General features: G+C 41.7%; 1 protein-coding gene across 1 annotated transcript in view; it reads left to right on the top strand.

The window, feature by feature from the left end:
- The window catches only part of CCDC178 (coiled-coil domain containing 178), a 244,510-nt gene that overhangs the window by 10,013 nt on the left and 220,563 nt on the right, over positions 1-13,934 (top strand). The window contains exons 4-6 of the mRNA XM_038766705.1: positions 4,115-4,149; positions 6,424-6,497; positions 8,426-8,626. Of these exons, the coding sequence (XP_038622633.1) occupies positions 4,115-4,149; positions 6,424-6,497; positions 8,426-8,626 (310 nt within the window). The remainder of the gene's footprint in view (positions 1-4,114; positions 4,150-6,423; positions 6,498-8,425; positions 8,627-13,934) is intronic.

Here is a 13,934-nt window from a genome sequence, read left to right as displayed (position 1 = left end):
CTCAGATCAGCTGCTTTTTTTCTGATTCATTGCCTGTTCATAGGAGAAATTTTCCACTATCGTTCAGGTTCATTGGCATGAACAGAATATTTAATTAACTTTACTAATGGCTGCTTGGAAAAAAATATAGGATATTTATTAGTGACTCATAAGCTTCATAATCTTAGACCTCTAATCAATCAGCTGATTTATTGAGCACTTATTCAGTGCACTACACTGTACTAAGTGCTTGGGAGAGTACAGTATAACAAAGTTGGAGGACACGTTCCCTTCCCTCAGCACACTTACACTCTGGGGGTGGGAAGGAAAACAGTTATCAATAGAATTAAATTACAAATATACACATAAGTCCTATGGGGCTCAGGGAGGGGTGAATAAAGAGTGTAAATCTTAGTGCAAGGGTGATTCAGAAGGGAGTGTGAAAAGAGGAAATGAAGAATTAGTTGGAGAAGGCCCCTTGGAGGAGATAGTCTTTTTTAAAGAAAGGTTTGAAGGAAGAGAGAGGGATCTTCTCTCAGATGGGAAGAGGGAGGGAATTCCAGGCCAGAGGGAGGACATGGGTGAGTGAGTTAGCGGTGAGATAGATGAGATCGAGGTTCAGGAAGCGGGTTTGTGTTAGAGTGAGGTATGCAGGCTGGGTTGTTGTAGGAAATACGGGAGTTAAGGTGGGAGCCGGCAAGGTGATTGAGTACTTTAAAGCCTACGGTCAGGAGTTTCTGTTTGATGTCGAGATAGATGCGCAACCAGTGGAGGTTCTTGAGGAGTGGGGAAACATGGACTGAAAAGTTCTGTAGAAAAATGAGGCAGGAAGCAGAGTCAAGTGTGGACTGGAGTGGGGAGAGACAAGAGGCGGGGAGGTCAAGCAAGGAGGCTGACGCAGTAATCAAGGAAGGTTAGGATAAGTGCTTGGATTAATGTGGTAGCAATTTGGATGGAGAGGAAAGGGTGGATTTTAGGGATGTTGTGAAGGTTAAACTGTATTTGGGGACAGATTGAATATGTGGGTTGAATGACTGTGAGCCCGTTGTTGTGTAGGGACCGTCGGTATATGTTGCCCACTTGTACTTCCTAAGCGCTTAGTACAGTGCTCTGCATACAGTAAGCACTCAATAAATACTATTGAATGAATGAGAGGGATGATTCGAGGATAAGGTTACAAGCTTGTGAAACAGGAAGGGTGGTGCTGCTGTCTATAGTGATGGGCAAGTTGGGGGAGAACAGGGTTTGGGAGGAAATATGAGAAGATCTTTTTTTGACATGTTAAATTTGAAGTGTTGGCAGGGCATCCAAGTAGATGCCTTGAAGACAGGAGAAAAGGAGAGAGATCAGGGCTGGAGATATAGATTTGGGAATCATCAGTGTAGAAATGGTAGTTGAAGTCATGGGAGTGAATGAGTTTTCCAAGGGAATGGGTATAGAATGGAGAATCAATCAATCAATTGTATTTATTGAGCGCTTACTGTGTGCAGAGCACTGTACTAAGCGCTTGGGAAGTACAAGTTGGCAACATATAGAAACAGTCCCTACCCAACAGTGGGCTCACAGGGTACTCAGAACTGAGTCTTGAAAGGACTCTGACATTTAGGGGGTAGGAGGCAGAGGAAGAGCCCAGAAAACACTGAGCATGAGTAGCCAGTGAAAATTGGATTATCAGTCTGTGAGTTGGACATTTTGTATCCAAAAAGTGGTAATCTGGGAAGTTTGTTAGCTCCTTGAGGCCGAGGACCTCAACTTTTCCTTCTTTGATGTACTCTCCACAACTTCAAGTATAGTGCTTTGGCCTGGGTAGATATGCATCAAATCAATCAGTGGTATTTATTGAGTGCTTACTGTGTGCAATGTACTCTACGAAGCTCTTGGGGTCGGGGGGGTAGTTGGTAGATATGATCCCTGCCCACTGGGAGCTTGCAGTCTAGAGGGGAGCGTTTCGTGGATGGTTTCTATGTGGGGAGAATGGAGCCCTGAGATATACATGGCAAAGTGTGTAGAGCACAGGCCTGGAAGTAAGAAGGTCATGGGTTCTAATTTCTACTCCTCCAGTTGTCTGTACTGTGTGACCCTGGGCAAAGCACTTGGCTTCTCTGGGCCTCAGTTAACTAATCTGTAAAATGGGGATTGAGACTGTGAGACACACATGGGACAGGGACTGTGTCCAACCCGATTAGCTTGTGTACATACCAACACTTTGTGCAGTGCCTGGCATGTAGTAAAGCACTTAACAAATACCATAATTCTTCTTCTTATATGATGATGAGGTAGAAGACGTTAAACCAGTAATTTCCCTACCATCAAATCAGAATGAAACTGAGGACAGATGAATAACTCCTCCTGAGTAAATAATGAATATCAAGATGACGATTTCTGAGAGGACTGTCCAAACTGGGCATTCAGATTTCTTTTTTCTAGATGAACTGACAGTCCCAACTTATTGGTGTGGGTGATAGACCTGTTATTAATTTTGGTGTATGTCTGCTTATTTTGCGGCTGCTTTTCACTTTTAATGTTGTCTGTGCATCTTTCCTTTGTTAATAAACATTTCTAATACATTACATTTCAAACTTTTGGTGTTTTTTGTTATCAGAGTATTCCTAAGCTGTGCAGGTAAATCATTTTGTAAATAAAATAAAATCATAGGGTGCATGGTAAACCAACACCTACTCATGCATAGAAGAAATTTAATGGGGGAAGGGATCAACCGTTAGCGACTTCTCATCCATTAGATTGGATATTCGCGTTTCCACTGCATGTGGAATGAACACTGCATATCAAATGATTCACTGAGATGAGCAGTCAGTAACTTTGTCAGTCCTTGCCTATCAGTCTGATGACTGAACCCTGAAGACAAATCATTTTCAGACCGAAGTTACCGTCCAGGCCTATCTGTGCTTTAGTTCTGCAAAGTAATGAGAAAATTCTTTAGAGCAATGAAATAGTGGCTGTCCCCTGAAACCTGAAGGCCTCCTCACCAACCTTGGACAGGTTCAGTTGATACTGTGCATGTGCAACGGTAGAAGCAGAAATATATCTTTTGCTCTCGGTCATGTTCCAAGCCAGAGGCCTCCCATTTAAAATGTCATCACCACCATTGGCCTTGAGATCTCCTCCCTACTTCCTGCATATGGTAAAAGTCATTGGTTTACCACAGTGACCCGGACAGATGTAGTCACAAAAAGTGGCCTTCAGAAAGCAGCAAATTAATAATCTCAAGGATAATTATATTCTGTCTATAGGTAAGGTAGAACCTGAAAATAGAAACCGGTTAATATCTTGGAAAAACAAATGAACAGAAATGCCAGTTTTGGTAACAAATTGGTATTGCATTTATATTGTCTTTTAAATGATGAAACTTGATTTGCATTTTTCTAAGATTTCTCCATGGTTTTTATCTTGGGTTCCTTCTTTTTGTGATATTTTGTTTTTCATGACAATTTGAAATTCAGTACGGTAACCCTAGCAGGTCCAGATTTTGTGAAAGGAATTGAAGTTCTTGTTGAAACATAAATATATTATCCCAATGTTGAGTTTTTTCTGAAGTACAAATAGAGGGGTTAATAATAATAATAATAGTGGTAATTGTAAATTGCTTACTGGGTACCAGGTACTGTACTAAGTGCTGAGGTGGATATAATCAAGTTGGGTTGGAACAGCCCCTATCCCATGTGGGGCTCTCATTAAAAGTAGTAAAATATATAGCAAAATTGAATCCATTTATTTTCTAAGAATTGCCCCCCCTTTTTTTGGAAATATAAAATGAAATGTTGTATTCCATTTTAAAAAAGTCACCATTTTGCATTTTCACTTTGGGACCTTAAAAAGAGCTTCTAGGGGAGTGGTCAAGTTGTTTTCAGGTGTGAGGAGTCTAGGAGATGTTTTCTGTACTCATCATAAATGAACTCTTCAAATATTAGAGATTTCAGTGGGTTGAGTTAACTAGAGTGATTTCATCATGGTTCTAGTGGGATTGTTTTAAAAATGTAGAAGGCGCTCATAGAGGAGAGGGTATTCAGGAATGGGGATTGAGTTTGGAGGTGGTTGGAGGTTTTATTGAATTCTATGCCTCATATGACTGCATGAACTATTAACTGGTTTTATTTTTGCGTTTTTTTTTTTCCAGGATGAAGATACCCTTGAGAAAGAGGAAATACCTCAGTAAGAATCAAAACTTTTTTGTTTCAAACAGGGAATCTATGGCTGTCCTGGTTTCACAGAGGATTGCCAATCATTCCCTGGTTTTATGCACATACTGATAAATATCTGTCAACAAAGATATTTTTTATCAGTGTGTGCATAAAAACAGGGAATGATTGACAATCCCTTCCATGTTGTGAGCATGCAAAGATTGTCCCTTGCTGCACCATTGCCTTTGTTACCTCCTGTTAGACGTCATGCGCCTCTTTAGTCAAATACGCGTGAAGTACATTATTTCCTATTAAAAGACATTTGTCAAGTTTGGGGTTTCCCAAGTTGCCTTAGAATCCTGCATGGATTAGATCTGGGCCTAGAATTGGTTCCTAAAAGCTTAAGAATGTCTGAATGAACTTCACTCTGTTTCCGAGATAGACAGTGGGGTTGCTGAATTATACTTTCCAAGCGCTTAGTACAGTGCTCTGCAAACAGTAAGTGCTCAATAAATACGATTGAATTGAGTGATCAGCTGTACCCAAAGCCCTAGACACCAAGATATTAATTGGCAACAGAGAGCTCAATGTAATCACTGAATTCTGCTACTAAAGTGGCACACTATCTGACAATACTGAGAAAGGCTAATAAGTAGAAAACAGGCAGTCTATGGTGTCCTTTGGAAAGTTGACAGTTTGGCAAAAAGAAGCATCACGTTTCATACCAAATGTCAGCCAAAACCTTCTCTATGACTGCGAGATCTGGGTCTACTGTAGATGTTTTTTCACAGTTATTTATGAGGCATGCACATAAATTGAGGTCAACAGTGAGGCCCTGGAACAGTTGCTTTCAAATTTTTAAATGTTTTTTATAGTGTCTTTTAAGCGCTTACTATGTACCAGGCACTGAACAAAGCTCTGGGGTAGATAGAAGCTAATCAGATTGGGCACAGTCTGTCTCTCATATGGAACTCAGTCGTAATCCCCATTGTACATGATAGGATACTAAGGCAACTGCTGAATGATTAATTGGATAGTGGCCCACATGAGCAGAAAGGACACTTTAAAAATGTTGAAGTCATGGTGAAACGTCATCTCAAACATGGAAGTAAAGGAATAGAGTTTTGGAAGACAGCTAGGGCAGATGGTCTAGTTTGGCATGTGTAATCAGAGGGGTTGCCTATCATGAACAGATATTTTGCAACTGTTAGGAGACCATTAGGTAGCTTCTCAAACTGCAACGGCTGAGGCAAGTGACCATCACTCCAGCACAGGAAAGGACACCTTTATAGGCACACAGTGTGGAATAGATAAATCCGTCATGCAAAATTATTTTCAGCTATACCCACGCACATGGACCAGAACTCACCGTCAGGAGTGTCATCTTCCAAAATGAACGACTGCTCTATTTGTCGAGTCCTCCAGTCTGCAGATCTGAGTATCTGCCTCACTACGTTACCCCTCCTGCCCAGATTTGAAGAAACGTCCTTTTCATTCCATTCCCTTCTCAATTTAAATGAAAAACCTCTTGTTTACAAATGGAATAAATTTTATGTTCAGCCTGCAAACTAAGGCAATTTGGTACCTTCAAAAACTCATATGGGAGTATAACTTGTTTATTTTCCTTCTCATATTTGTTTCTTATGTAACTGGAAAAAACAGAGGCAAAAACCAACAACTTGGTTGATTTGTAGAGTTTTCCAGTGAATGACCTTTGAGAGTGATCACACTCATTACCTTTGTTTTAGTGTTTGATCAATTGTCTTTGTTGCTTTTGCAGACTACTAAGGGATTGTTCTTTATGTGATTCAAATCCATTTCCGTGAAACAATCCTTGCAGCTACCCAGGCACATTCCATCCCGTCACTAAAATGTTATTTATGCAGAGAGTTATTTAGTATGAATAAGCCATGTTTATTTTTCAACCTTTTAGAAATTTCATTATGCGGTATCTTGTGTTTGGTATGTATGTGGAGCGAGAAAGGAAAGGTTGATGACTTTTGTGATGGGCGTGCAGGGCGAGAGGCATTAGTAAACACCATCTGCATGTAACTTGGCATTCTATTTGAGGTACATTTTCAAAATAGTGTGAATGAATTTAGCCTTGAAAAATAGGTAGGAGTAGTAAAGCTAAATCGATTCATCCTACTTTTAGAATGTCGGTTATTTCCCATTTTAGCAGAATTAACACAAAGAGGAAGACTTAAAATTTCATATTAGAAAAAAAAGAGCTTTCTAAAGTCTGTTCTAGTCAGGGAAGTCTATTAGTCTGAGTTTTTGCTAATGAGTTGCTCTGTATCATCAGGTTTTCAGGGGTGGAGAAGGTGAAACATGGAGAAGATGGCTGGCTCCCAGTTTCTTCAGATTTAAGTGATAAAGGTATTGTGATATATTACAAAGGTAATGGTGATTCCTAATATTGATAGAGACTGCTACAGTCAAACACTTTCACAAAAAACTGCGTGTGCATCTTAATGTTCTAAATCATCCTGTTGACAATCCTGTAATCTATGTTTGGGGTAAGAGTTTGGGTTTATTCTAGCTAAACGTTGCTTCTGTATAGCTGCAGTTTACGGGACCAGTCTGCCTCTATACCCAAATTCTTCCTCTCCTGTCTTCTCTCCAGTATGTAGCTGCCCCTTCTCAATGTTTCTGATGCTATTTTTCGATCACCCAGGGCAAATAGTGGCCTTGTGGATAGAGCAAGACCTGGAAATCTGAGTAACCTGGGTTCTAATCCTGGCTCCATCACTTGTCTGCTGTGTGACCCTGGTCAAGTCATAGAGTCACTTCTCTATGCCTCAGTCACCTCATCTGTAAAATGGGGATTAAGACTGTGAGCCCCATGTGGAACAGGGACTGTGTCCGACCTGATTACATTGTATCTGTCTTAGTGCTTAGAACAGTGCCTGGCACAAAGTAAGTGCTTAAAAAGAATTCCTTAAAATAATGTAAGAGCAAAGGGGAAGTTGGAAGACATACGGTTGTGACATTCAGGGTGGGCCTTATGTCCAGTTGTATAAATGATCCCGTGTACTTAACATACAAACGTGTAAACCACCCCAAGAGTGAAGCCCTGTTGCTTGAGGGGCAGCCAGGTCTACATGATCAGTGGAGTGGACCTGAGGTGGATAGATTCATATACAGCTAAATAAGATTTTTGCCTTGCTTTTGGTCTTTACTTCTTTAAACCATTCCTATAAGCCTTTAATTTTCCTCCTCTTGAATCTGGAACAGGCTTGTCATTCTCTGAGAAGCCAATTCATCCTTCCTGAGGTGGTGGTGATGATGGTATTTGTTAAGCGCTTACTGTGTGCCAAGCACTGTTCTAAGCGCTGGGGCAGATACAAGGTAATCAGGTTGTCCCACATGGAGCTCACAGTCTTCATCCCCATTTTACAGTTGAGGGAACTGAGGCACAGAGAAGTTAAGTGACTTGCCCAAAGTCACACAGCTGACAAGTGGCAGGGCTGGGATTAGAACCCACGACCTCTGACTCCCAAGCCCAGGCCCCCTCTTCAGCAGCGTGGCTCAGTGGAAAAAGCCCGGGCTTGGGAGTCAGAGGTCATGGGTTCTAATCCCAGCTCTGGCACATCTGCTGTGTGACCTTGGGCAAGTCACTTAACTTCTCTGAGCCTCAGTTACCTCATCTGTAAAATGGGGATTCAAACTGTGAGCCCCCCATGGGACAACGATTACTTTGTATCCTCCCTGGCACTTAGAACAGTGCTTTGCACATAGTAAGCGCTTAACAAATACCATTATTATTATTATTACTTTGCCAAAATATTGCTCAAACAACGTTTTGAGTGTTTTAGATTAGGAACGGTACATAATTCAGATAGCGGGAAACAGGTTGGCATAATGGAAAGAGTGCGGGCCTGGGAGTCAGAGGTCCTGGATTCTAATCCTGCCTCTGAAATTTGCCTGCTGTGTGACCTTAGGCAAGTCACTTTACTTCTCTTTGCCTGAATTTCCTCATTTGAAAAATGAGGATTAAATCCTCCTCCTTCCAATTTAGACTCCGAGTCCCTTGTGGAATGGGGACTGTGTCCAACCTGATTACCTTGAATCTACCCCAATGCCTAGCTCACAGTCTTAATCCCCATTTTACAGATGAGGGAACTGAGGCACAGGGAAGTGAAGCGACTTGCCCAAAGTACCATAAAAAAGTATTAATTTTTGGAAATCATTCTTTCCCATATATTTTTGAAGACTACATACCTACTTATTGAGGTGGAGAATAAGGCTATAGTAATCAAAGTTGGGTTCAGCACTAATTTGTTTACATAAATTTATATTTTAAGACAGAAAAATTTTAGCACTAAAGCAGGAAACAGAAACCGTGCTGTCAGCGGCCATTCAGCTGATTAGGTGTCTGGAGACTGACCGTGAAGAAGCTGAAGAAGCTTTGAAACTGGAAAAACTGCGAAGAAGAAAAATTTGCATGAAAATTGATTTCTTGTCATTCTGGAGGCTTCAGGAACTCCCTGTAGCTGTGCAGAAAGGTACTGAAATGAACACTTCAGAAATATACTGTATGTCAGTCAATTAATATTAAGGAAGAAGGGATCAACAGTTGAAATTCAGCTTGCAGTCACATGAACTCTGATTTTTCTGTAGTAAATCATTCATTCATCATATTGAGAGCTTACTGTGTGGAAAGCACTGTGCTAAGTACCTGGGAGAGTACAGTATAAAAATACAGACACATTCCCTGCCCACAGTGAGCTTGGCAAAACCCAAGAGGTGATCTAGACTGTAAATTCACTGTGTGTGGGGAACACGTCTACCATCTCGCTTGTATTATACTCGTCCAAGCACTTAGCACGGTGCACTGGTATTTATCTCGGTAAATACCAATGATTGGTGATGAAATATCCATCCACATTTCACCTTGCTTTTGTCCTAATGAGCATGTAAACCCATGAATGCTAACTGGCACTGCTTATGATGTCCGAGAGTCTTTCTGAGACTCTGAAATGGTTTGATAAGGCCTGGGGTCTCCACAGCCTTACCACTGGCAGAGGTGGATTATAGGCCCCCAGCACAGACGTTCGGTGACCTTTCCCAGGCCAAATCAATCATTAGTATTTACTGAGCATCTCTTGTGTGCAAAGAACTCTACTCCATGTTTGGGAGAGTACAATAGAGGGAGAAGATATGGCCTCTGCTGCCAGGGATCTTACAATCTAATTAGGGAGGCCAGGCAAACACAAAATATTTTCCAATAGTGGGAACGGGAGGAAAAACAAATATCCAAGTAGTAATTAGCTGTTCTCCACATGGGGATATTTTTAGAGCCACAGAGGCTGGGACAGAAGTCGGAGTGAAGATTAAGGGAGGGGAAAGACCTCTCTAGCAGTCATGATGGATGCTACCTGTAAGTGGTTGGTTCAGGGCTTCTATCCTTTCTAGCCAAGGACTTAATTTCCCAGCTGTGATGGTTTTGGTGATGGTCCAATGGGGATGGGTTAGGGGAAGCATCATGATGTTTGATAGAGCTGAGGCTTGGAAGTCAGAAGGTCATGGGTTCTAACTCCAGCTCTGCCACTTATTTACTGTGACCTTGGGCAAGTCACTTTACTTCTCTGTGCCTCAGTTACCTCATTTATAAAGTGGGAATTGAGACGGTGAGCCCCACATGGGACAAAGAACGATGTTTGTATCCACCCCAGCACTTAGTATAGTGCCTGGCACAAAGTAGATGCTTAACAAATACCATAATTATTATGATTATTATTATGGTCACATCCACCATAAGGGAGTCACCTAATTCCCAGTCTAAAAGATTCTCAAAAGGGCAGGTTGGTTCCGGAACCCTTATTGAAGAACTGCTTGGCAGGGATTCCGGGGAGAGGATCTAATTCTTGATCCAGTACTTTTTGGAACATTTCTCATGAGAAGCAGCAGCTTTGGGGAAACCCCAAAACAGATATAAGAGCCTCTTTAAGAGCTCATCAAGACCTCTACAATTGGCTCTACCTGGGACAAGATCCCTGGAGAATCTGGAAGAAGAGATGCAGCGTGGCCTAGTGGAAAGAGGATGGACCTTGGGAGTCACAGGAGCTGGGTTCTAATCCTGACTCCCCCATTTACCTTTTATGTGACCTTGGGCAAGTCACTCAACTTCTGTGCCTTAGTTTCCTCATCAGTAAAATCGGGATTCATAATCTGGTCTCCCTCCTAATTAGATTGTGAGCCGATTGTATAACTGGGAGCAAGGGGTGTGTATTTGTCCAACACTAACTGTGTGGCAGGCACTGAACTAAGCGCCGGGGTAGATACAAGGCACACAGTCCTTTTCCTATATGGGGCTCACACTCTTGATCCCTATTTTAAAGATGAGGTAACTGAGGTACAGAGAAGTTAAGTGACTTGCCCAAGGTCATGCAGAAGACAAGTGGCAGAGGCAGAATTAGAATCCAGGTCCTTCTGATTTCCAGGCCCGTGCTCTAGGACAGGGCCAGTGTTCGATGTGGTAATCTTTTATCTACCCCAGCACTTAATATAGTGCTTTACGCATAGTAAGTGCTGCACAATACCAAAATTATTATTAATTTTCTATGCCCAGGTGGATCTAATTCTGCTCCATTGAGACAACCCAAACTTAAAACTTCTGGGTCCAGAAGAAAGCAATGATTTATGAGGACAACGGATTGTAATTTCATTTACCATTCATTTAATTGTTCCCTTTGAAATAATATTTGAAGATGAGTTGGACTAAGTCATTTTTAGATCCAGGAGAATAGTTTCATTTCAAGTGAAATCCATTTTGAGTTTACACGAAACACTTATCACCACTGAATTAGCTGAGAAGCTTCTTGAAAAAACAGACCTTTGACAAACCTGGTTCTTTAAAAGGGACCAGAACTTCAAAGCCTCTGCTATATGGTGTTTGGGAGGTAACTAACCTCTTTCAGTCTTAGAGTCAATGCAGAATAACATTATCTTCCCAACCTAATAAGTATCGGATGGCATTACTCCTTGCAGAGTGTGGCCCTTGATATTCTGAGGGGAAGCGGGTTTGCCATAGCTAATCAGGGATGGCCTCAGAGCAGCTTCCTTTACTGAACTCCAGGGTACAGGGAAGGTGTCTGCTAACTCTGTTGTATTCTCCCAAGCACTTGGTACAGTGCTCTGCACAAAGTAAGCACTCAATTTAATACTACTGATTTAGTGATTGAGAAACTTTCTGTTGGGAAAGGGGACTGGGCCATCTAATTACTTTTTAAGAGTTAGACCTTGTCGTAATGCAGAATAGGATACCTTCTATTACTTATGCCACCCTGGACTCTTCCAATTTGTGGATTCTGTTGGTGAGGCAGAGGTTACAGAGTTTGATTTCATGGGCTGTGAATTCCAAGAAATAAGAACTCATTAACATGTTGGCTACTTGCAGACAGCTGTAAAGCAGTTGAAGAGTCATCCTTTCCTCTAAAAGTGAAACAAAGAGGAGAATAATCTGAAAGAAATTTTCATTTAGAAATGGGAAATAGATGCCTAAAGTCCAATTTTCACAAAAGATTGTTCCAGCATAACATAGGAAGCCAATCTTGAACTAAAACTATTGAACTGCACCAACAGCCAGTTTCAAGTGGAGGCAGCTATAAATACTTTTTTTATTTCCATTTCTATTCTTGATTTGGAACAAGTTAGAAAATTGAAGTCCTTTTCTATGGGGGATTATAAATAGGATGCATTTTAATTAAAGAGCTGTTGCCATGCTCCGGCAAACTTTAAAGAATTCCTTCCACTAATTCTGCCTTGCAAATAGCCGTCTTCTCTTTCCCAAGGTGGTTAATGATTGATGCTGGTGGAGGACTTTTTTTTTTTTTTTTTTACCTGTGTGCTTCCTAAGGGAGGGTGGGCTTCCTAAAAAGCAAACAGAAAACAAAATCAAATCCATGCTGGTGAATTTTTTCATATTTATTTGCTACTTTATGGAGATGGTTGCTTTTTGCTATCTTCTCTTCTTTCCGTCATTATTAGGAGGGCAAAATTAGAGCTAATGTGAATGGAGGAGAACAGAATGGGAGTGGGGTTATGAAAGCTTGGTTTGTTCACCCATGCCTTGTCGACTCGGTTTCACCCTCCAGCAGTTAACTCGCATATCGGATTTCTGAAAGTGGTGAAGAGGAAGAGATAGACTGGCAAGACCTTCTGGTGCCCCTCAGCACTGCGGCAATATGGATGTATTGTCCATTCAGGGATGTGTAGACCTTGAGAGGGTGCAGTGATGGGTTCAAGGCAAAGGCTGGGTGGTTTTACAAAAGAGAAGCTGCGTGGCTTAGTGGCTGACTGTGGGCACATCACTTAACTTCTCTGGGCTTCGTCTACCTCATCTGTCAAATGGGAATCAAGAGTGTGAGCCCCATGTGGGTCAGGGACTGCGTCCAATCTGATTAAATTGTATCTGTCTTAGAACAGTGCTTGGCAAATAGTAAGCACTTAACAAGTGTCATAATTTTTATTTCAAAAGAGCTCAGCCTCAACCGAGCATCCATTTCCCTCAGGGCAGTCGGTTTCTGGCTTCCATGTAGGATTCCATCAGGGTTGACTGCTGGCAGGATGGTGAGTCAGCCAGCTTCCCTTCTTGTCCACTCTCAGAAGGGGAGGCCACGGGGCTGCTACATGACGATGGTGTGTGGAGATGTGAAAGTGCCCAGCCTTTCTCTGTGGGACCTGGCAGGGAGTGAAATGATCCTGGGGCGAGGAGACGGGGAGGGAAGGTTGGCATCTCCCCAGAGAAATACTCTAGGTTCAGGCAGAGTTGGGCAGACATCTGTATGATGTCATGCACAGTGGTAGGGAAGTGGGGGTGACGACAAAGTTTTCCCCACCTTTGGTGTGAAGCTGGCCCTGAGGACAAGGAAGTGTCATGTACTCTGAGGAGTCAAGGCCTGCTGATACCCAGACAGAGCATACTCCCTTCTCATGCAACAAGTCTATTTAGGAGCACTTGCTTCTTGGAAATTATCTGCGAAGCAGGCAAGACCACCGCCCGCTGCTTCTTCAAAGGTCAGTTGGTCCGCACTGCTTTCCATGGTCCTAGAGTGATTTCATTGGGAAGTTTAGCTAGATAAGTGTGAGCTCCGTGTGGGGCAGGGACTGTCTCTGATAGGATCTACACCACAGCTCAGTACACTACTTGGCACTAGTAAGACCTCAACAAATATCACAACTATTATATTATTGTTATTAGGGCCATCTTACAATAAAGTAAATAAAGTAGTTTTTTCTTTCAAAGCTTTGGAATGTAGCTACCTCTTGTAGTTAGACTGAAAGCCCCATGTAGGACAGGGACTGTGTTTGCCCTGATTATTTTGTATCTACTCCAGTGCTTAGTAAGTGCTTAACAAGTACCAGAATAATAGTACCCTGCTACAGTGTGTGGTGGTTCTGGGTGAGTAGCTAACTTGGAAGAATAGCTCCTAAGTGTCCTGAAGAGGCAGCATTTTTAGTCTTTAGAGGAAAAAAATAACTATTTTAGATGCTGATAGATATCACCTGACTTGGCCCTTGGTGTTTATCAAGGGATTTTTTTTTTAAAGATGCTACCCAATCTGTGTCAAGGCATTCTAAAAAAAACTTTTTAAAACTTCACTAAACAGATTCCATTGCTTCTTTCCCTATAAGATTGAACCTCAATCACACTTTCCATTGAATCTTATTTTGTTTTAGATGTTTTGGGGCTTTTATTTGTTCATACCTTAATCCAACTCTCAGTGAAATCATTGTTTGACTTTTTAAAGAAAATTGCCCAGTGTTATGTGCATTTTCATTTTGCTTTTTTTTTGTGGAATCTACATCCTT

This window comes from Tachyglossus aculeatus, chromosome 25 (assembly GCF_015852505.1).
Source record: "Tachyglossus aculeatus isolate mTacAcu1 chromosome 25, mTacAcu1.pri, whole genome shotgun sequence".
Lineage (NCBI taxonomy): Eukaryota > Metazoa > Chordata > Mammalia > Monotremata > Tachyglossidae > Tachyglossus > Tachyglossus aculeatus.
The sequence above is the reverse complement of the archived record's forward strand: the minus strand, read 5'-3'. Positions and strand labels throughout refer to the sequence as shown.